This window comes from Homalodisca vitripennis, chromosome 3 (genome assembly GCF_021130785.1).
Source record: "Homalodisca vitripennis isolate AUS2020 chromosome 3, UT_GWSS_2.1, whole genome shotgun sequence".
Lineage (NCBI taxonomy): Eukaryota > Metazoa > Arthropoda > Insecta > Hemiptera > Cicadellidae > Homalodisca > Homalodisca vitripennis.
The window spans coordinates 28,889,792-28,915,909 of NC_060209.1; the positions used below are offsets into that span (position 1 = coordinate 28,889,792).

The 26,118-nt window shown below is 35.8% G+C and overlaps 1 protein-coding gene across 6 annotated transcripts in view; it reads right to left on the reverse strand.

The window, feature by feature from the left end:
• LOC124356737 (apoptosis-stimulating of p53 protein 1) overlaps positions 1-26,118 on the reverse strand; it is an 879,319-nt gene that overhangs the window by 59,799 nt on the left and 793,402 nt on the right. For all 6 annotated transcript variants that reach the window (XM_046807921.1, XM_046807918.1, XM_046807920.1 and 3 more), the window contains one exon: positions 12,178-12,451. In XM_046807921.1, coding sequence (XP_046663877.1) covers positions 12,178-12,451 — 274 coding nt within the window. The remainder of the gene's footprint in view (positions 1-12,177; positions 12,452-26,118) is intronic.

Genomic DNA, 26,118 nt, shown 5'->3' on the forward strand with positions numbered 1-26,118 from the left:
TTACATCAGTATGAAGCAATACGGTATTAAGACTGTATTTAAATTTTACTATATTTTAATGGTAAATACAATTTCTTTAGGCTTTGATATGTTTAGTTTTAAATGAAATTGGCTTTATCAAAAATTACGAAAGATAAAAATAAAAAGTTTTTGTTTGATAAAATAATTTTTAATCGTTAGTCTGCTACGCGTTTAGTAAATTTATACACACACCGAACATTTTATACTTTCACCGAAACAAACACATGTATACTAAGTATAAGCAGTAAGAGTAAATACTTATAGAACAAAAATTTTTACATTGTACATGGAGTTTATGCACCACATAAAAATTTCGATCCAAACCAGAAAAACGTTTATACTAAATAAGTAACGTATTTTAATTCAAGTCCATTAAATTATTGTATTTATATCATGAAAATAACCAAAATGTTGAATATTTTTTACGCGTTAGAATCTGGCTCGTTATGGGTTGATCCCACAACGATTTCCATTGACTGACTGTAAGGCGGGCGTTCGTTAAAAATATGGTTGATTGATTGGAGCTCTCCCGGTGAACGGGGATGCAAATTGGACTGTTTGTTAGTTCCATTAATAAATGCCTTCAAGTATGCTCGTTATGGCCGAATCATAAATGACACATCTGTAACTGTGTGCCGGTGTCATTCTAGACATATTATTAAACCACACTCTCACAATGAGACTGTTAATTTGTACAATTCAATTTAATAATAAAATATTCCTGAGAGAAACAGGATTTTTTTGACAACACTGAGATATGTTTTAACACTTTTTAATATGAACATTTTGAGGAGTGATGTATTCATTCTGTTCAAGTATTATTTAGTTATTTCATACTGCGGTAGTTTTGCCATCAATCAGTGTTACGAAAATTTGGTAACACTACGTTTCGAGATCTGCAATCTGATCTCTTCTTCAGGTAAATAACTAACCTAATAATCCAAAACTAGGTTATTTACTTGAAGAAGATATCAGATTGCAGATTTCGAAATGTAGTGTTACTGATTTTTTTTGTATCACTGAATGATGGCAAATGTCCGGAAAACTCTTGTTTCCTTCACAATCCGTCCATCGTCAAAAAAAACTTCAAACAAACAAATATTCCCCCAACAATTTTCTCTTATGACTTTAAAAATTATACCATTATTTGTAAAAATTCAATGTCTAGATTTGTACCTCCCGGGGCTTCTGATTGCGTTCCACTGCATAGCAAAACTACCGCAGTATGAAATAACTAAATAATACTTGAACAGTATGCATAAATCACTCCTACAAAATATTCATATTAAAAGTCGTTAAAACGTATACATCACTGTTGATACCAAAAAGGTTTCATATCTAGCAACTGTAAAAGTAACTCTACGAAATGGCTTTAGTAAAAATTACGGGAAATTGAATATGTATAATTAAATACTACCGTTACTATTGAAGCATTGTTGCAAAGTATTCCTCAAGAAAAACGGGTTTGTTCTAGACTGGAACTTCAAACCTACTTTCAGAATTTCACTGCCTGGTACTTGTCTTCCCTCTACTAACCACCCTGTACTAAAATTAATACGGTATTGTTCGGTAAGGATTTTGTACCATTTGCCTGTTGGAAATTACGAATTTCCACGCCTGTAGCAGTACGACTAAGGGTATTTGGTGATTTCTTAATAACCGCCACTGAAGCGACAATTGTCTGTAGGATCTCGTCATAGGAACTAGGATGACAGCTGTTGAACCTTTTTCAGGCCACTTACTTTCAGGTCTGGTTGTAGTGAGGCGGATTAAAATGTGGTGATTGGAATTTCACACAATTACTCTCAGTGTTTTTGGGTTATTTCTTTATCAAAATAACAGTGGAAGGTGCACCTATGTTGAATGCCTCTTTTCGGGGTTTACTGCTGCTGAGATAGGGATTTCACAGAATTACCCTAATGGTCTAGGGGTATTTCTTTAACAAAGTAACATTGGAAGGTGAACCTCTGTTTGATGCCTCTTTTCGGGTTTTAGTGTTGCGGAGATTTGAATTTCACAATATCGTTTCCAATGTTCTAAGAGTTGTGGCCTTAAAAAAGTAAAAGTTGGACGCCTATTTTTCAGGGTTTAGTGTACTCTGGAGATTGACACTATTATTCGCACCGTTGTTACAGATGTACCTTTATAAAAGTAAAAGTTGGCTGTGAACCTCGTTTTGAGGCCGGGGATTAGTGAACTGTGGGAGATTTTATTTTCACACTATTATTTGCACTGCTTTTAGGGATTTGTCTTTAAAAAAGAAAAGTGTGCTCTGTAGATTGGAATTTCACACAAAGGCTCTTACAATAATACAGATATTGCTTTATCGAAGTAATGGTGGAAGGTGAACCTCTGTTAGAGGCCTCTTTTTCGGGGTTTAGTGCAAAGGATGTGGTGGTAACACCCTATAACCACAAATGACTTTAAATGCCTAAACACATCTCTGGATTATGGATCCATCTTCTTTCTTCTCAGAAGGTTCCATAATCCAGGCTAATACATGTCGGGATAGAGTCCTGCAGCCATTATCTAAGACTCGTATATCTACCTTGACGGGTTAACAAAAAGCATTCCCCATTTAGTAGCTTGTGTTGACAATTAATTATCACTTGAAAAATATGTCTGATTAATTAGTTTTAATAGTAGAGTATTGTTTGGTTACGGAATTACACTTTTATGGACCAAAGCACGTTAAAACTGAAGCTAACAAAAAGAAACATTCACAGCTACAAATGTAAATAAACAAAGCTGTTTGCTCTTTGTATAAAAAGAAAGAATGAATACGAACAACAGTTGACAGAATAAACATGCAGAGAGTTAGTGGTGTAAAAACTCGTCTCCACCGCATTACTCGCAGACTGTACATCATCAGAATTGAAGTTTGTCACTAGTACTACCTTCGCTGGTGCTCAATTCGTTAAGATAATTGTGTTACGTGTTGCAAAGTTTGATGCTGTGGACCGAAACAACATTCGAGAATTTCGTTTTACCAATTTTTATAACAGGTGGTAGCACTTTTTATTCGCAGAGCGTTAACGAAGCCTATCATCAATTTGGGGTTGGATAGTATCTCGATAATGAACTGACCTACAAATTTGAAATCTTGCATGAAGCTTTATTTGTATATAGGCGACATCGAAAATTCAATGATGGCGCATGTCACTACTTGGGATTTGAGCGTTAGCGAAGTAAAAATTAAAAAAGTAAAGTAGAGAATTTATTATTTTACCGGGCAAGGTTAGGGCTAAGAAGCCGACTCTAACGCTTAAACTGGGACCAACGGCTTAAAGGTGACTTCCGAACCACCACCAATGCCGGGCAGCGGGCTGCTTGCAAGGACATGATTGCTCAGCGGTCATCCAACCAAGCAGCAGCCACGCTCGACGTTGTTCGATTCGGTTATCTCGAGATAACCCACTAAACTGCACCATTGGGAAGTTTATCTTATCGCAGGATATCTTGAGAACAAACTGATTGAGCTAGGCTTGAATTTTGATAATTTGCTACTACTCGAACTTTGGCAGAATTATTCATCTATCTCCCTATGTATCTTGCCTACAATCTTGAGATCTTGCATGAAGCTTTGATTTTTAAGTAGGTATAATCGAGTTTCATGATAGTGCACATTCGTCCTTGGGATTTGTCCGAACGTTAGCGAAGTCTACCAATCGGAGATCTATTTTTGCCGTAGACGCCTGTCATTTACCTGATGTCACCAAGGATAAGCCTATTGCTTAGATCGGAAGTCCGGGGAGACAGCTGTACTGGAATGTTTATAGGTAACTTTTAGTACTTTTTTGCCAGTAATTAGGTCATTTTTAGGAAATGTTTTTGGCAGCTTTTTGGACAATGGGATAAACCATATGTCACCAGATCACGTTCATATTACACGGCTAAAGCCTTAAAGCCTATTACGAGACACATAATTTGGTGTATTCCTACATTATATTACAAACCATACACGATATTAACAACATAATCCACGGCAACGATTTGACTACTCCACTCCATGTTCAGAGTTCAAAAATCCTTTATTTCCCATAGAATTGTCAAAAGAATGTACATTTCCAAGTGCTTGGCACAGAACGCGTGAAAAAATTTAAATATATTTCATTCAATACATTAATTTACAAGGCTATACAAATAGTTGGCAGTTAGTCCATAATGTATTTTTTCAGTCCATTCTGTGTTTATTCTGATGCATGTCTCCATGCTACACTGTTTGCATTCAATTAAATACTTCAATATTAATATAAATTTTTTTTAATAATAATAAATATACTCGTACAATAATTCTGATATTGACGGTGCAAAAATAAGAAATAATAAATAAATAAATAACAGCAACTTAATAAATATGTGATGGGTTCCCATTAATTAGACATTTAACGTCTCGATTAAATCATTACATATTGTAGCCTAAAAATGGGATGTAATCAAGAACTTTTATAAGGATGTCACGATGGTAGCGCGCTTACAAGAATTTCCGTGGTTGGCGATAGAAAATATGAAAGATCCTTATCTCCAAAACAAATCATGTTTCGTTGAAATATATCCCGGGGCAGAGCTTTCAACAGGAGCATTATCGGAAATCCTAACTCAAACGCAGAGATATTCCTAGGCATAAAACCGGCGGCAACACCCTCATAGTTCATCTGGGAGAGTGTTCCAGCCAAACCAGCGGCGCCTCGAAGCCACAAATGAAATACTTTTCTTAAACTACAACTTGTAAAACGTGTACAAAACTTTTATGTAACAACTTCAAAATTAAAAACTTGAATACTTGTGCTTATACTGCAAGAGTAAGTATATTAAATATGTTATGAATAGACTCTTATTAATAACATAACAGAATTATCTCTTTTTATAGTAATAAATAAATATTCATAAATTGACAATATGTCAATAGTAAAACATCAGTTCATTATAGTTTTATTAAAAGCATTGGTAAGACGTATTTATTTATTCACTAGGGCAGAGATATTACACTGCATAAAAGGATTGGACGAGTGAAAATATGAGATTTAGCCATCGTACCCTGATCAAATATCGTGTATGCCCTTTATAGAACTGAATGTGCAGAAATGTATCTCGTACCTCTTTCATTTTCAATCGTTCCTTTTCCGGTGTCCTGCTTTTCATTAATGGCTTAATAAAGCGCGACAACTCGTTAGACAGTTCACGCACGATTAATGATTTTTTTAAACATTTTTAAAATTATGCGAAAATGTGGTAAATGGTTTGTCTTAATGTGGACGAAAACGTAATTAATAATTCAGTTTGAAATTTGAATTTGTAATTATTAACGTTTAAGATTGTCGAGAAAGATTCGTCTAGATAATCAAGAGATAAATGATATTAATTTCTCATTTAACAAATGTTTTAGTATTGAGGAATATTTACTAAATATTACTTTTTAGTTTTAAATATATATATATGAATACACAAAATGATATCAACTTGTACTTTACCACTTCACATTTTGACATTTTACACTCCGCTAAGCAAGTAAACAACACGTTTAGAACAACATGGGCCAACTCCTACACCTATTAAATGTCACTGAGCAATTTTCATGTGTTAATACTGTAAATTAAACTAACAATTAATTCAAACCGTGTAATATCATGGCGACAATGTCATATCTTAACGTTTAAATTCTTTAATCAATCAAAGTTTCTTTACATCTCAATAAATCAACAATATAAACAGAATATAGTTTTTATATATTTATTTTGATATATTTTATTTTCGTCACAATGAAATTTCATTTCTTTCCTTTACCAGCAACTCATTTGTTGCATAAAATTTTATCTATAATATTATTACAAATAATAAATTATTTGCAAACATATTTTTATCAATCCCAAAACATAAGATGAAGTAAAAAAACCACATTCGTGAATCAACAATACATTGAAATTATGATGGATCACAAACATGTGTCAACCGATCAAAAATCCGGTTTCAATTCAATAAAGCGCGAAAATATTATAAAATAAATTAGTTTTGTAATTTTTTACAGTTTTGTAATTTTCATCACTTTCTTATAATGATTGTCATGGAATTATTTCCATTCTCGTTTTAAACACGTTTAGGCATTAAGATTAGTACTACCTACCGCGAAAAACTCCAAGCTAAATATTCTTTATGTAAAACTCAAATTCAAAACTATTTTTTGAAAATATTCATATTACGACGAAATTCCTTAACAACGTACTATTGATTTTCCTATTTAAATTTCTCAGTACAGGACGGATGAGTGAATGCAAAATTCCATTTCCCATTTTGGTTTACCACGACCTATAGTTCCATAAAAAAACAGTTATCTTTTGATTTAACAATAATGATTCTTTTTTGGTATGATATCTGAAATCTCCTTAAAAAATGAAATATTCCACCTTTAATGTCAATCACATTATTCGCATAACAAGAACAACAGCATATAGTGATTTAACAATAGAAAATGGCTATATTTTCCCTGGTTTTAGCTCTTGGCATGAGCGAGAAAAATGGTGGATCGGTTATAACTAATAATAATAATAATAATAATACATATTTTATTCCATGAGACATTTTTACAGGAAATATATCGGAAACGTCAAATTTAGAGACCTAAAATTTTCCAATTCACTACCACAAAATTCTCTTTCGTACATACTGTACATTGTTTGCCGTCACACTCTCACTCATTCGAATTGTCCAACTCTAGTTCCTAGTCAGTCTGCCAATCGAGGGTCTCCCAATTAAATGCCATGAACTCGTCCGTGTTGTAAAAAGCGTTTGCGACTAAAGTTGATTTTAGACGAGCTTTAAATGCCTTCGGCATTGGGGCATTTTTTCTTAGAGGGGTTATAAGTTAGAGGAGTAAGATGAACTAAGGGCATAATACAAGTGCACTATTTTAAACACACGCAGTATGCATCTAAATAGTGTAACACAATTTTGAGATATTTCGAAGTTTTTAAGACAACACATTATCGAATAATCACAAGCAGACATTCGCACAGGTCAATGTCAACGACATTAATAAACGAGAGATTTTAATAAGATTGGCTCAGAGAAACGAATATTAAGGGGTTTAAAGAATTGAGAAAAAAGTATATAATGTACATTAGTGTGACAGGCTATAAACATTTATTTAAGTCATCTGGCGTAAACGATATCTAAAAATATAACATAAACTTGCTAGCACAGTGAAATTTTTACTTAATCAGGGTAACAATGCAGAGTGTAAAGCAGTAACAGATGGTAGTAATGATTTCCTGCCTCCGCACCACCGATGTGCTGGTACGCCCAGAAGGGACAGTGAACGTTTTACTTAATCGGTAACAATGCACAGTCGATACAGCAGGGACATCTGGTAGTAACGATCTCCTCGCACAACGCCACCGATGTTGAGAATAGGACACACTGAACGTTTTACTTAATCAGGGTAACAATGCACAGTGGATAAAGCAGTAACAGATGGTAGTAACGATCTCCTCGCACCACGGCACCGATGTTCGGGTAGTCAAGGCCGGAGCAATGACCGTTTTACTTAATCAGGGTAACAATGCATAGTGGATACAGCAGTAACAGATGGTAGTAACGATCTCCTCGCACAGCGCCACCGACGTTCGGGTAGTCAAGGAGCAATGACCGTTTTACTTAATCAGGGTAACAATGCACAGTGTAAAGCAGTAACAGATGGTAGTAACGATCTCCTCGCACCGCGCCACCGATGTTCGGGTAGTAAAGGCCGGAGCAATGACCGTTTTACTTAATCAGGGTAACAATGCATAGTGTAAAGCAGTAACAGATGGTAGTAACGATCTCCTCGCACCGCGCCACCGACGTGCGGGTAGTCTAGGCCGGAGCAGTGAACGTTTTACTTAATCAGGGTAACAATGCACAGTGTAAAGCAGTAACAGATGGTAGTAACGATCTCCTCGCACCGCGCCACCGACGTGCGGGTAGTCTAGGCCGGAGCAGTGAACGTTTTACTTAATCAGGGTAACAATGCACAGTGTAAAGCAGTAACAGATGGTAGTAACGATCTCCTCGCACCGCGCCACCGACGTGCGGGTAGTCTAGGCCGGAGCAGTGAACGTTTTACTTAATCAGGGTAACAATGCACAGTGTAAAGCAGTAACAGATGGTAGTAACGATCTCCTCGCACCGCGCCACCGACGTGCGGGTAGTCTAGGCCGGAAACAGTGAACGTTTTCCTTAATCAGGGTAACAATGCACAGTGTAAAGCAGTAACAGATGTTAGTAACGATCTCCTCGCACCGCGCCACCGATGTTCGGGTAGTCGAGGCCGGAAAGCAGTGAACGTTTTACTTAATCAGGGTAACAATGCACAGTGTAAAGCAGTAACAGATGGTAGTAACGATCTCCTCGCACCGCGCCACCGATGTTCGGGTAGTCTAGGCCGGAGCAGTGAACGTTTTACTTCATCAGGGTAACAATGCACAGTGTAAAGCTGTAACAGATGGTAGTAACGATCTCCTCGCACCGCGCCACCGATGTGCGGGTAGTCTAGGCCGGAGCAGTGAACGTTTTACTTAATCAGGGTAACAATGCACAGTGTAAAGCTGTAACAGATGGTAGTAACGATCTCCTCGCACCGCGCCACCGACGTGCGGGTAGTCTAGGCTGGAACAGTGAACGTTTTACTTAATCAGGGTAACAATGCACAGTGTAAAGCTGTAACAGATGGCAGTAACGATCTCCTCGCACCGCGCCACCGACGTGCGGGTAGTCTAGGCCGGAGCAGTGAACGTTTTACTTAATCAGGGTAACAATGCACAGTGTAAAGCAGTAACAGATGGTAGTAACGATCTCCTCGCACCGCGCCACCGATGTGCGGGTTGACCCGGCCAGGCTCGCATCTTGCAGCTAAACGTTGCTAATTTATCTCAGAAATTAACATTTATTACCAATTTAGATTCTTGATTACAAAATATAGAACCAAGAGATAAAAGTTAGTATTCTTTTGCAAATTGTGAATGAACAAACCGATTGAACGAATTTTCGAGAGGCCCGACAGATTGAACGAAAAAACTATTGCATAGATGACTGGCCTATAAAATGTCCCGGCGGCACCTTTTGACAATATCATTCGCTCCTTACAAGAGCTATATATGTTCATGTTTAAAGTCTATGTGACTTTTCCGTCTTGAGTTATAGATCAGATGAGATGACAGACATACAGACGGACAACGACAGGATTTTAAAGCCCTGCCGGGTTCTAATCAGGGCAATGGGATAATAGGCGCAATATTTGCCAAGATAAGTTTTGGCTTGGATCTATTCGTGGCCAAAATAATCTAAACGGCCTTACAATTTAAGGAGGAATTTGGAAATGCAAAATTCACCTGTATCATGCCAATCCTCAATTCTTCAAACTTCGAATGCATATCCTTTTTTAAATTCTGTCCGAACATGGCAAGCGGGTAAACCAATAGGAGAAAATTTCGCCCGCGTACGCAACCCCATAATGCCTTTGCTTCTTTGACGGAATGTAAGAGGCCCGTCTAAGAGATACTAGCGGACATCTTCAGGAACACTTCAATCTGGATGGAAAAGATGGAAAATCTACAATCTAATTTACAATCCAATTTGTGGTAAGAAATCAAGCTTTCATTCGCCATTACACCAGTTTAAACTTAACAAAATGTGTGTCGTAAATGATTTGCTGGTATAATGTGTAAAAAATTATATTTATACGGAGCTTTAGAGTATGTGATGTAATCTGAAAAGAAAGTAATTGAGTACTGCGGAAAATTACAAAAAAATTGAGTAAAACGAAACAATTTAAAAATTACAAAACTGTTATGTATTTTACATTTTTTTGCACTAAGTTGAAGTAGAATCCGGATATTTTCTAAATGACACATTCATTAATCATTATTACATACTATATATTGTACACTCCTCATGCGATTCCCTTCATTTTCACTGTACTGGTTCATTCATAAATTAAATGGATGAATGATTAAAACTTGTAATGGTGCCTGAGAATTTCTAAATAAATCACCATGAGACGCCAACACACTGTAAATCGCAAGGTGAAGATGATCTCAAGCGTAATCCTTTTCTCATGTAAGCTCGCATTATTTCTTTCTTAGGCGTTATTTTTCCTTCTTCTTATATGGCCTACCACAAAAATCACGTAAGGGCCTTATCTCTTTCAAAAACGAGCGTATTGTTTAGCGAAGAAAAGACAATTGTAAACCAAAAGACAATGATAGGGTTATTTCAAAAGAAACCCGAATGCTGCCTTAGGTACGTTGTGTGAATTTCCAGTTGGCGATTTCCTTTGTACCTGTGTGCTGTTCTTCAATACCAGAAACCTTTTGTGGTGGACAATAGCGCGGTCTGACGCTTTGTGCAGCTATAATACACTCCCAGCTCCTGGCGAAACATTTAGAGAATTACTAATGAATCTCTCTAACGGCTAAAGGCTGTTGAAGTAAACTACCCGCACATGAGCGGCGACTACCCGTTGTGCAATTAACGACAACAAAAATGTCATCCTTTAAAAAGAAGAATGGTTACATATTCGAGCTCAGTTTTAGCACATCGCGAAGTATTTAAACAATTACAGTTGTCAGGTTTATAGATTACAGATATAAAAGAAACCGTTAAGCCGAGGGAAGGAGTTGAAAGAGTAGCAAAGTTTATAAATATCAAACGTAAACTCACTCCGCCAAACTCAGCAGGCCATTATACTCAAGCAGTTTGGGAGATATCGGGAACTTTACAGAGTGCGGGAAATGATGTTCATTTATTCCAAGTACTCTACTGAGAACTATTCGCTCCATTTAAATCACTCCGGACCCCTATTTCTTCTGTCTTGTTCGTAATGTAAATACACTTTCAAGAGACGGATTTCACAGAGTTACACATATGATATCATCATGATTTAGCTCTACTTCATGTATTAACTTGATGGGTCATGTTTCTGCTATGTACATATGGTTTACAAAAATAAATTTTATATTTGCATTCTGCATTTGAAATTACAAGCATTATTGAAGACGAAATAAAAAAGGTAAAACCTCAATCACGAATATTTAAGCTCCCAAAAGAGGCATTAAAATGTGAACTTTTAACATTTTGAAAAAGCCTTGAGTTAAACCTTTATTGTGAAAATTCATTCTCCATTTTTATTTTAAAAAGTAAACGTAATGCCAACATTGACTTTTCACTAAAAATTGAATTTTTCTCAAATGTTGAAATAGGATTAGGATCTTTATAATTTGTGACAAAATTAAAATTTGGTTTTCAATATATGAAAATTGGATCGATTTGGACCGAAATACTCTTGTAACTCTTTACAATAAAGACTAACAAAAGGGGGGAAAGGGTCATCCTTAATAGGTTTATTTGCGTGTTTAGCGTTTATTATCCTATATAGGTGTTGTTGCCGGCTCCTCTTCAGGGAAAATGTCCTAAAAAGTACGTCAACTAACTATACAGTATTCCCTAGTTTTCTTTTTTCTACTTCAAACTTTAGCAAATGTGACAAATCTTTTGATCTCATGTACACGCTGTCAATTATAAGAACACTGGGCAGCCTGGCACTCCATTATCTCGAGGAAAAGGATTTATTACAGTACATCACGCTTGGATTAGTATAAAGAGTGTGGGAAAACTGGGATCCAAAACATTTTCCTTAAAAAGGTTTATCATTAAAAATTATGCTGCAAAACGTAACACATTTTTAATACATTCTAGAAGCTCTTTTCTAATTGGAATTATTAATAAATTTAAAAACAAACACTCCAACCACTTTTATTCACTTATGATGGTGTTCCTTGAGCGAAATAGGTTTAAAAAGAGTATATTATTGGAGAGTTTGTTTTAAAATTTATAGGTATTTTTAATATTTTACTAATAATTTCGAAATATTTTTTAATACCCGTAACGAATATTACTTGTGAGACTTTTAAACGCCATTGTAGTTTAATAATACTTTATTATCGAAAAATAATTCACATATAACATTTATCATAATACTGTTATGGTATATATCCAAAAGACCTGCTATCGCGAGTTGTAAGTTGGATTGTAAGGCTCAGCGCTCTTGTTGTATTTACACCCTGTAATTGTTCATTTCTGTTCAAAGTATTCTATTGGAATGTAGCTACACAAAAATGAACTTACTAAGAGAAGCGTTGTTGAGCTTGTTCTGATCGACTTGACCGCGCAGTGCTCTGAGCTTGCGCAGTTTCAGTTCCTGCGCCTCGACGCGGTCTCTGAGCCTGCGCAGTCGCTCGTGTTCGGCAGCCACCTGTTGATGCCGCGCCTCGTGCTGCTTGAGGAACCTCAGCCGCTGCTCCTTCGCTGCTAGCAGTTGGCGCTGGGAGTCGATCTGCTGCTGTTGCCTGCAGGCCATCTCCTCCAGCTCGCTCAGCGTCAACTCCACCCCGTCCCGCAGCTGCAACATACGACCGCAAGTTGTAGATTATATGTGATAGGACATCGCGCACGTCAATCAGATAAGAACTTTGTTACTCAACCTTTAGTGTTGTGCTTTGGACAACCGAGGTGTTCTGAAGGAGATTTGTGTAGAGCAAGAGTCGTAAGTCAGTTATACATGCAGGTCAAGATATGCAATAAGGCTATATTTAGTAGCCAACACGCCACACCCACATCACCTTCGTACCGGTAACTCTACAGTTCTCTATCTACGACGAGTGATCTATATCCTCTTTTGCTGCTAACAAATGAACATAAAGTGTAATACTTACTTAAAAAATAACATATATTACTTACATTTTTTAAATGACATAGAACTGTATTGGATTCTACATCGTTGAATTCAAGGCTAATCCGGCATTATATGCGATTGCATATCATAATATCCACAATTATTCATACATAAGAACCGATATACGTAGCATTACCCAACCTATTTTTACTTAGCCTGGTAACAATTCAGTTTGGATGTCAGACTGAACAATAATACCCCACTCTTGCAGAAGCCAGCATACTTCTGCTAGAACAATCGCTTTGTTTTAGGTTTTATTTATTACCCCGGGGATAAATTATTTTCATGTGTAACATTATCGTTATGGTGTTTGCGACCGTTTTGTGCTATAAGAAGTTACACAGGACAAATCAATACATGGTAACTGGTCACTTCTTCAAGGCTAACGCTCTGAAGCACAGAGAAGTTGGCTTGACAATCTAGAAGCAACAATACAGGTTGGTTTGTATCAAATTGTATCAAAAACATAGCCTACTACAATACCGAAATAATACAACACTACTCGTATGTTTCAATCATTCACCAATGATAACACAAAACGTGACTGTTGCTCCAAATAGAATACAACATGTCACTAGCATGTCCAGCAGATATAGTCAGCAGAAAAATTCAATGATTTGATAATTCTGGCCAGAATCAGAATAGTCAGGGTAGAGAGTACACTCCCTTACTCACTTAGGGGGCACTTCGCTTTAGTCGGTTGTTTATTACTTCAATTTGTACAGAATTAATTTCATTAACCGCCCCTTCGTTTCCATCACAATTTCCTCAGCATCACATCTTACTTTGCGTATTATAAAATAAACCGTACCTCGAAAATACGTCTCGAATACTTTTTGGGTTCTCTATATTATACAGGTATAGCATTATTATCCGGGTTTTTAGTTTTCCCCTTGACACTGAAATCCGAATTACACAACTTAGGTAGCACGTGGAAGAAGTTTGAATTTTACGAGAAACGTGGAAATAAAATAAGAATTTTAAATACATCCTTGTTTATACAAGAGTTACTGTAATATTTTTATTTGCAATATGTCTTTAAACGGCCAAAATATGAAGTAATGTGGAAACAGTTGCAAAACCTCGTTTAGAAACCACACAATAATACTTATTTTGTTTCAGAACAGCTAATACTAATTTGAATGGCCGATATATGTTCATATTTATTCAGAAAAATTATTAACATAATATTAATAGAAAAATATAAATCTAATCAGAGTGATGAGACGGTCGGTACCTGTTACAAACTTTGCAATGCCGACAGCTGGGAGAAAACACAGCGAACCAAGTTGGCGCACGAAAATCCCCCAGTTTTATTTAACTGCCATCAACATCAATAAAATATATGAGTACGCCTCACGACGTGTCACAATACTTCAATATTTGAAGAACAATATTTCAAGTCTATAGCTCATTTATTAGAGTTACAATGTCACATGTCAAATGTGATATGGTTGTATTAGTCGTTTACAAATTTATACTGCGATTTTCTCGTTGCCATCACGTTAAGCCATACAACCAATATAACAATATTCACTAACGCTCAGCCAAATCCCTTGAATTTTCATGCACCTTCTTTTAACTTTGCTTGCTTAATGAAGCTTCATACAAAATTGCAAGTCTATAGGCAACACTATGGGTATGTTGCTAAAGGCTGATTCATTGTGAATTTTCGGTTCGGCTCTATTTTACCTTCCATTTACTGCAGCGTTTGAAATCCGACACTTTCATAGATTTGACTCCTGGAATCTGGAGTCCACGTCCTTCAAAACGAATAAAAAATATCGGTAATGAAAACGTTCAAAACTAACTCTTTGCATAGTTTAGGTATCAGAGAAACCTAGACTACAATAGGTATATAGGTTATGTTCTCGAGACATCGCGCAGACGAACATAAAGTAAGAAATCAAATGTTTCCAACCCTCCCCCACTTCGTTAACGCTCAGCCAATCACTGGAAACAGTGGTATAATTTGCCTTTACCATTACATTTGTGGTAATCTACCAATACTGTGATGGTTGAACAGGCCCGGAGACATTCATCTAATTATCTTATTCCTTGCGTAAAACACGATTGCGGTAAATTACAATATATTAACTAATACTACAAAATAGTAATAATCCTGTCTTCTCAAGTAATGACCGTATTACAGATGTGTAGAAAATATCCATACTTAATATAAGCCCAGTTGCAGAGATAGAATTAACCAATAACACAGTTGAAAAGCCACTTTGAATCTCAATACAAACGAACCAGTTAATTGAAGTTAAACACAGATGAATGAAAGTTCGCAGACAGAAACCAACGTTGGTTTGATAAATTATCTCAGGTTCATTCTTGTTTTCTGTTCCGTCTGTCCGTTTCTGAGAGTCTGACTTAGCTTAATGATGGCGTTCAGTGATTAATCAACACGATAGACGATATATTTTCCGGAGGACGAACCTTTCTGACGGTAAAATATTACTTCACACAATCTGAAATAACTTTCGGTAATATTTTATTGGTTGTAACTCAGTTCAGACAGTAAAGTCCCTATTGGTGCATAATATGTTATAATGACGGAAAAATTAGAGCTGTCATATGTTGCTACCGTGAACATTTTTTTTATACTTCAGAACTCTCAGGCCTCTTTCACACACATCGAATTTGGACGTCCGATATTTTATCGACCGTCCATATTCCAATAGTGGCGCATAGCAGTAAACGGGAGCTTTCAGACTAGACGATTTCTGAACGGCAACGATAAAATGCCGTTTAGCAGCCGTCCACTGCCACTGCAGACCAACGGCACCGTGCCGTTGCCGTCCTTACAGTGGCGTACGTGTCCATTCGTGCGCTTCCAGACATCTCGATATTTTACCGTCCGGTCCTCACTCCTCACTTCTCACTGCGCCTTCTCTCTGCACAATCGCTGTTAAACTGTAACTGTGCCCAGCTTGTTAATATGGATGGAGAATTTGCTATTGATAATGAAGTGCTTATTTCCCTAGTGGAAGCCAAACCATCTTTTAACATCTCGTGAAGTTCATCAAACAAAACCGTAGACATTCTAAAGAAATTAAAAAACTTATTTCCATCACGTCGAAGTTCTTCAAAAAGGTGTGAAAGGTTCCCACCTGTTCCCTTGACTTATTAATTGGATGTATCCAGCACTTCCGCTTAATCCTACGACGCTTTATACGGCGGTATAGGAACCACATAGCCACAACACGTTTTTATTTATTAGAGAGAAGCAATACAACACTAACTACAGCACACCATATACTCGAATAACTTTCTGAACGGTAAAAAATCGATGTGTGTGTGCAAGCGGCACCCAAACGATAAAATATCGCCCGTTATTTTATCGGACGTGCAAATTCGATGTGTGTGAAAGAGGCCTCAGACCGAGCATTTAATTTTAAATGTAAGCACGGTCGTTTAGAGAACGCTCTACAAAGCTGTTTTTTTGCCGGAATAGATAGCAAACACTTTTTTTTAAGGAACATGACAATGGATATGCCATTACTTTTTTTTAATTAAATTAATATATGACTAAAGAATTACAATACATTTTTTTTAATGTACTAATTGAGTTAAATTTTTATTGCATTGCCTTCATAGCATGACGCGAAGCCTGGTTTAAAGACACCTACTAAGGAATTGTGATACACTTCTAGTTCGTAGAGATTTTTGTCAACCTCAATGCCAAAACATACTTTTACATGAATGACGCGAAAGAAGAAATTCATTATTATATGAATTTTGGCTTATTATTCAATTAACATAAATAATATGTAAATTATTTGTACTCTCAATAGCAGTATAAAATAGTATGTAAGAATGGCATATGCCATTCTTCTGTAAAGAAAATATCACTGTGATTCATTAAATGAAATAGATTAATGATTTTGTATATACTGTGTTATACTAAAATCTATTGTCCTTAAATTGTTGTCATCACCAACTTGGGTCTTTTAGTTACTTTTAATTTGTATAATTTTACCAATTTTGAAAATCTCTATAAAATAAAATATAAATTAAATAACTGACAAAACGTAGACTAGAGAAGACATCTAGCTCATAATTAGACAAACGTTTAGTGTATCATTCAATCTAATTAAAAATAACAGACAACAAGACAAACTATTTAAATAAATATCAAAATCGTGTGAATGAAATTCACATGCTATTGCACAAAACCAATGAAAATGCATAATCATTGTCATTTATCATCTGGAATGTAAGAAATAGAGGATTAAAAGTTTGTTATGATAGTTATAGTTGTCATTATATTCCTAAAAATACTTTTCATTTGCCTAAATTTTGTATGTATGTAAATAATAAATACATGGGGGCCAATTGTAAGTAGTAAATATATTTTTATTTATAATATTACGATGGGTGATGTTAAGATAGTCAAATAAAAATTCAATACTTAAAATAAAATATTATTATTAAAAATTTAAAGTACAAATACATACAAATGTACGGGTGCTAAACGAAACAAAAAACATAAGACTATAATAAAGGGAATTTATTTGGCAATTTCAAGCTAATTAACAGTTGAACGAAGGCTTTTTTATTTAATTCATCAATCAACAACTACATCATGAATATACCTTCGTATGTATATATTGTAGGAATAAATTTACAGAAAAATCAAACTTACTAATTATAGATAATTATGTAACTCAAAAGTTATAATTGCAGCCTGCAGGTAATGATACAATTTTTATGGTTCTCTACCACCTCAAGTACGAAGAAAATCAGATACAATATCGCCATCTCTCGGAAGCTGCACTGTCGTTATCTCTTCCTTAAAAGGGGATTTTACACCCCTTCCACCCCTTACACACGAGAGTGGTTTATCACTCAGTAGTCGCATCGCGAGCTCTCAGAGAGCATTTAACACTACCTTACCACTTCTACAGCCTCCTGTCTCTTCTAATATCCGCTGTAATGTGTAACACTTTGACGATACTCTGTAGACGGGACCCACTCCCTTACACACGAGAGTGGTTTATCACTCAGTAGTCGCATCGCGAGCTCTCAGAGAGCATTTAACAATCCCTTACCACTTCTACAGACTCCTGTCTCTTCTAATATCCGCTGTAATGTGTAACACTTTGACGATACTCTGTAAACGGGACCCACTCCCTTACACACGAGAGTGGTTTATCACTCAGTAGTCGTATCGCGAGCTCTCAAAGAGCATTTAACACTCCCTTACCACTTCTACAGACTCCTGTCTCTTCTAATATCCGCTGTAATGTGTTACACTTTGACGATACTCTGTAGACGGGACTTACCCCCTTACACACGAGAGTGGTTTATCACTCAGTAGTCGCATCGCGAGCTCTCAGAGAGCATTTAACACTCCCTTACCACTTCTACAGACTCCTGTCTCTTCTAATATCCGCTGTAATGTGTAACACTTTGACGATACTCTGTAGACGGGACTTACTCCCTTACACACGAGACTAGTTTATCACTCAGTAGTCGTATCGCGAGCTCTCAGAGAGCATTTAACACTCCCTTACCACTTCTACAGCTTCCTGTCTCTTCTAATATCCGCTGTAATGTGTTACACTTTGACGGTACTCTGTAGACGGGACTTACCCCCTTACACACGAGAGTGGTTTATCACTCAGTACAGTCGCATCGCGAGCTGTCAGAGAGCATTTAACACTCCCTTACCACTTCTACAGACTCCTGTCTCTTCTAATATCCGCTGTAATGTGTAACACTTTGACGGTACTCTGTAGACGGGACTTACCCCCTTACACACGAGAGTGTTTTATCACTCAGTACAGTCGCATCGCGAGCTCTCAGAGAGCATTTAACACTCCCTTACCACGTCTACAGCCTCCTGTCTCTTCTAATATCCGCTGTAATGTGTTACACTTTGACGATACTCTGTAGACGGGACTCACTCCCTTACACACTAGAGTGGTTTATCACAATGTACAGTCGCATCACGAGCTCTCAGAGAGCATTTAACACTTCCTTACCACTTCTATAGACTCCTGTCTTTTTTAATATCCGCTGTAATGTGTTACACTTTGACGATACTCTGTAGACGGGACTCACTCCCTTACACACGAGAGTGGTTTATCACTCAGTACAGTCGCATCACGAGCTCTCAGAGAGCATTTAACACTCCCTTACCACGTCTACAGCCTCCTGTCTCTTCTAATATCCGCTGTAATGTGTTACACTTTGAAGATACTCTGTAGACGGGACTCACTCCCTTACACACGAGAGTGGTTTATCACTCAGTACACTCGCATCACGAGCTCTCAGAGAGCATTCAACACTCCCTTACCACTTCTACAGACTCCTGTCTTTTCTAATATCCGCTGTAATGTGTTACACTTTGACGATACTCTGTAGACGGGAATCACTCCCTTACACACGAGAGTGGTTTATCACTCAGTACAGTCGCATCACGAGCTCTCAGAGAGCATTTAACACTCCCTTACCACTTCTACAGACTCCTGTCTCTTCTAATATCCGCTGTAATGTGTTACACTTTGACGGTACTTTGTAGACGGGACTTACCCCCTTACACACGAGAGTGGTTTATCACACAGTAGTCGCATCGCGAGCTCTCACAGAGCATTTAACACTCCCTTACCACTTCTACATCCTCCTGTCTCTTCTAATATCCGCTGTAATGTGTAACACTTTGACGGTACTTTGTAGACGGGACTTACCCCCTTACACACGAGAGTGGTTTATCACTCAGTACAGTCGCATCGCGAGCTCTCAGAGAGCATTTAACACTCCCTTACCACTTCTACAGCCTCCTGTCTCTTCTAATATCCGCTGTAATGTGTAACACTTTGACGATACTCTGTAGACGGGACTTACCCCCTTACACACGAGAGTGGTTTATCACTCAGTACAGTCGCATCGCGAGCTCTCACAGAGCATTTAACACTCCCTTACCACTTCTACAGCCTCCTGTCTCTTCTAATATCCGCTGTAATGTGTAACACTTTGACGATACTCTGTAGACGGGACTTACCCCCTTACACACGAGAGTGGTTTATCACTCAGTACAGTCGCATCGCGAGCTCTCACAGAGCATTTAACACTCCCTTACCACTTCTACAGCCTCCTGTCTCTTCTAATATCCGCTGTAATGTGTAACACTTTGACAATACTTTGTAGACGGGACTTACCCCCTTACACACGAGAGTGGTTTATCACTCAGTACAGTCGCATCGCGAGCTCTCAGAGAGCATTTAACACTCCCTTACCACTTCTACATCCTCCTGTCTCTGTAGCTCTTTTAACGATCTGAGTTTTCCCTCTGAAATTAACTATATTTTACCTTATACTATATTATTAATAGATGTATGCTCTTATAAATGTCTCTCTAAATCGAATATAACAAGGAAAATGTTTAATGTATTAAGTTTTAAAATTTTAAATTTATAACTGCTTGAAAATAAAAGAAATTTTATAAGTAAATTAACGCCTGGTAGAAATTAAATTACCTATTACTGATAACCTAAAATATTATGTGGAGTTATATTTTCAAGTATCTGTTCAACGGGGCACCATAAAAAGCGATATAATTCAATGTCTGTCGTCCCAATCAATAAGCGGTAAAATTGCTGCGATGGCTCAAAAAGGCTGCTTTGATGACAGCTAAAGATGCCACACTCACTGCACTAAAGTATACACATAACGCAGCTATTGTGGGAAGGTTTAATTCAATGGGAATGTTGAGTTTAGCTCCTATACATCTTTCTCTTACGTGTTGCATCTGAAATTTGATGCTGTCGCTGACTTAAGATTTCAGATGCCGCACGAAAGACGAAGGTGAACTGGAGCTAAACTCAACACCAAAGTATAGTGTGCGTACTCTGATGTACAGTTCTCTGCCAACGGACTGGAATAGTTCGCTACCGGGTTTGCTAATTTGTTACGTTCCTGCCTGCAGTTTACGAAACCTTTGTAGTCAAACAGTCCGTCAGTTCTCATAATGTGTTTGTTTACCTTTGCTGTTCACTGGATAGTTTCCCGAAATAGATATTAATCACGGATATTGTTTAGTGTTTAGTGAGTAACAATAATATATACATTTCAACATTATATTAACACTTATTGATCTGGGTTTGGTCGTCTGAATCAGTAAAAGAGTTTATATTAATTTAACAACAAGTTTTAAGTGAACGTTTCCTGAAATAGATATTAATCACGGATATTGTTTAGTGTTTAGTGAGTAACAATAATATATACATTTCAACATTATATTAACACTTATTGATCTGGGTTTGGTCGTCTGAATCAGTAAAAGAGTTTATATTAATTTAACAACAAGTTTTAAGTGAACGTTTCCCGAAATAGATATTAATCACGGATATTGTTTAGTGTTTAGTGAGTAACAATAATATATACATTTCAACATTATATTAACACTTATTGATCTGGGTTTGGTCGTCTGAATCAGTAAAAGAGTTTATATTAATTTAACAACAAGTTTTAAGTGAACGTTTCTCGAAATAGATATTAATCACGGATATTGTTTAGTGTTTTGTGAGTAACAATAATATATACATTTCAACATTATATTAACACTTATTGATCTGGGTTTGGTCGTCTGAATCAGTAAAAGAGTTTATATTAATTTAACAACAAGTTTTAAGTGAACGTTTCCCGAAATAGATACTAATCACGGATATTGTTTAGTGTTTAGTGAGTAACAATAATATATACATTTCAACATTATATTAACACTTATTGATCTGGGTTTGGTCGTCTGAATCAGTAAAAGAGTTTATATTAATTTAACAACATGTTTTAAGTGAACGGATTGTGTGATATGTTAAACCAGAGGAGATCATAGTTAGCATTTAAATTATTATACATTTACTGTAGGGTAAGTGTTAGTTATAGTGACAAAAATCTTACAAACATCCAATATTGTAGCATACACTCATATAAAAAATATAAAATTGCATGACGTCGAATAATTCGACATATAAATAAATAGCCTTGCAAGCATTGTCAGTAGAAAAGCTCAATGAACTGGCACTTCAGTTGTGGGCAAGTCTTGGCAAACAGTATTATGGTATTCCTCTTAAATCGAATATTTATTACTCCAATTCGTACAGAATTAATTGCACTAACATCCCTTCTACTGCCATTACCATTTTGCTTGGAATTACATCGTATATTTGGGTCTTAAGAAACAAACTGAACAAGATATATATATATATATATATATATATATATATATTACAAAACATTAACGATATAACAAAAAATTATAAAGTTGTGTGTTTGGAACAACATTTTAATTTATAAAACTCCTTTTTGAATAATATATAACACGTAATATTTCTATAATAAATATTTAATACTGCATTTGTTTTAATTTTGTCAGAGTTTTTCACCAATTAATTGGTAGTTATCTAGAAAAAGCCAATGAAAACAGTCAAACTCTAAATGAACGATATATTGAAAAAAACAATGGAAACACAGAAAAATGATTCCCGACAGTGGGTCCGATTTTTATCAAATTCCTCCAATATAACTGGGATTTATCACTCATACATTATTTATTTTCTCATTTTTCTTACTAGAAAACCAACCTTAGGAAAAAAAATCAAGAACGCTTTAAGAAAACCACGAATGTCTCTGAAGTGGTAAGCGATTACATGATTGTCGCGAAGTACTCTCTGTATTTTATTTAATGTCACGTTAACATATGTTTAATACGCGTCGCTGTATGTGTATTTGTGCCCTAAGTAAGACAATAATGATATGATTCACACTTGCTTCTGAGTAAGTTGATATAACAAAATCAATTAAATGTCCTGTTGAGGAATTCCAAAATAACAGTAGGTATGGTTTATGCATAAATTGTTTCTAAAACAAGACGACTAGGATCGTGGTGGATCATAAACATTAAAATAAAACAGTTATAAGGTGCTACAACACAGGTTTTCGCTAAAAATTACCCTCTCTCATAAGAGTTTTGCAGCCACCGAAATTTTGCGACGAGCCATGTCACCCCACAGTGGTCGTAAAGAGGAAAGTCTTCGCTCCATTAACTTTTAATAAAATTTAAGTCACTTTTTTGGATTCTTATAAACTATTCAATAATCACATAATATTTTTGTCAGACATTCATGACAGCTCAAAGGAACTAAAAAATGAACGTCTATAATTTCTTCCCAAAAAATATTTTGTTTCAAAAATCAGTACTTAACTTATATGTCAGGAATTACTCAACCAGAAGCTATTTTGAACATTTATATCGTCGAACCTTTCAACCTTTTAGGCTCCCGTTAAAAAATGTTCGGCTCTCAAAATGCAACAAAATCTAAATTTTTAATAATTCGGATGTGATTTATAGATAAGGAATATTCCAATGATGACAAATCAAAAAATGAACTCAACGTATAAAGGAGATTATCCTTTAAATTTAGGACCATGCTTAGGTAACATTTATACAGATGGTGGCTATGGCGCTCTTTTATACCGCATGAATTGTAAAAGGAGTAGCTGATACTTAATCAACCACTACAATAATTCTTGATAAAATATGGTTAAATTTCTCAGTACTTAGGTGTATGTGGGGTGACCATCATCAAAGTTTACTGGTTCAAACCCCGAACATACATTGCTTAATTAATTCATTCTTGAAATATTCTCGCCTCACTGTGAAGAGTCTTATTCTGTAAAAAGATGTTAAGCTGAAACTGGTTGGAACAAAAATCTAACTAAGTCTATTTAGAAAAGAACGTAAAGTGGATGGAGCTAGCACGTTATTACTTATAGCTCAACAAATCAGCTATCGATAACTTCTTTAGCACCGGCTGCCAACTTTTTGACAATCTAATGCTGGATTCATTTTTTAAATTATTTTCATTCTTGGTTCATTCAACGGTTTATCTTATTCTTTTTAAATAAAAGAAGAGTTTCGTCTCAATTTTGCCCAATTTCCTGCAAATCAGATTGTAAACTGATAGATCATAAGTATGAGGATAAGACGGATGTTTACTTTATTTGAGTTGAAAATGCAATGAATAAATTATCTTGAGTGAGTCACGTTTAGGTCCTTTGAGTGTATCATGACCGATTTGTACTTAATTCTGCAATTATGCGATATAACTTGAAACTCAGTTTGGTGTAGTAATTATTACCGATTATAATGTAATTTGTATAACAATCATTGATAACTGTAAGAATGTAGAAAACAAATCATTAAATATTTTACTGTTATTAATTTAAAATTGTTTTCAATACGTTACATTAAATTCAAAACATTAATGACAATAACTATATGGAATAACTTGTGTGTAATAGGAACAATTAGTCCGCATAAAATGTAAATATTGTTATGTGGCAAAATGAGAAAAGTGAATTAATTACGTGACCTTTGACGTCACATTCACTGACCAATTTCGCATTTAATAATGTTGATTAATGAACTGAAATATTCTGCCTTTGAAGCGTGCAGATAGTGGTTTCTTGCTCAGCTTAATCAAGTGTTGTGAAAAATGTTACATTCCATTCCGTCCACAGATTAGTAACAACTTAGCTTAAAGGATGACGTCATTAGTTTTATAATCATTTACATGTATGGCTTCTTGTTAAGGATTTTAACGCACAATTACATCATTATATTTTGTTTAAGAATGTAATAATAACAATCCAGATCAATACAGTTGTTGATTTAACCTGACAACAACTTGAATATCAAAACGTCTACGGAAAATATAACCACAGGTTTTGGCTTTTATTACGTGATATGATTATGCCATTAAATTAAACAAAGGTAATGCAAGCAGCAGCGAGTTTATGAATATAGATGAAGTTATAACACTCTCATGAATACGAGTTTGAAGAAGATTCGTGTAAAACGTCGACTTTATAAACAATTCACTTTTGTCGTTCTTTAACATTGTAACAAACACGTACTGTAAATGACTTATTTCAAATAATTTCTTCAGAAATATTTTGTCCAACTGTCCTTCAATGAATACAAGGAATTGATTAACCGACTTCCACTGTTTCGTGCCTTTTTTGTGAACTTTAATTATTAAACTTTATCTTAAACTTAAACTTTACCTATGCTGTATTTATTACATAACAAACATATATTAACAAGGTTACATTAAAATGTTTCCTACTGTTCACTGATGGATTTTAATCGATTACAGGAGGTTATACAATTCAAACTATTTTCATGTTCTTTTTCTTATATGTGTCCACCAAGTTTTTTCCGAAACTACTGGAACGATTTAGATTAAAAGAAAAGCGTTGCTCCGGATTGGTCCCACTTAACTTTTTTAAGGATTAGAGAAGTATCTGATCAGGAAACACTTTGGAAGTTTTACATATAAAACAATGTGGGGAAGTCCGACGAAGTACAATACGGATTTCTTACATTTAATACGAACTACTCCAAGAATTGTTACAAAACATTACTTTTCGTGTTTGGACTAGGAGTGACGACCCTATCGGGGACAATATACACAAACCGTCCTGGAGGAACGGGACAGGATTTTTTGCAGAGTTTGAAATGTTCCAAATCACTACATGTTACTTCAAAATTACAGTGAGAAGTTTCCTAGTATACATAACTTAACTTACAGATGCTAGAGAATACCCATTGTTCATATATACTTAATAGTTTTAGTGTCCTGTAGGGAGCAATGTGAAATCTTTCTTACAAGAGTAAGATATGAGAAAAGCCAGAGAGTAACGTTTTTCAAATAAATTTTTCATTACTTATCCCCTACATATTCTTGGGAAATATTTCTACATGTATCAGGATTCTTCGTACATAAATCGGTCTAACGCTCAAGCTTTAAGTTCAACCAGATATTTTATTTTAAAAACAAATATACAACAAAACGTAACGCCTTTTCGTGTTTGGCCTAGGAGTGACGTCCCTATTGGGGACAATATACACAAACCGTCCTGGAGGAACGGGACAGGATTTTTTGCAGAGTTTGAAATGTTCCAAATCACTACATGTTACTTCAAAATTACAGTGAGGAGTTTCCTAGTATACATAAATTAACTTACAGATGCTAGAGAATACCCATTGTTCATATATACTAATAGTTTTAGTGTCCTGTAGGGAGCAATGTGAAATCTTTCTTACAAGAGTAAGGTATGAGAAAAGCCAGAGAGTAACGCTCTTCAAATAAATATTTCATTACTTACCCCCCACAGATTCTTCGGAAATATGTCTACACGTATCAGGATTCTTCGTACATAAAGCGGTCTAACGCTCAAGCTTTAAGTAAAACCATAAATTTTATTTTAAAAACAAATATACATCAAAACTTAACGCCTTCAAACAGTGTGTGGCTATTCAA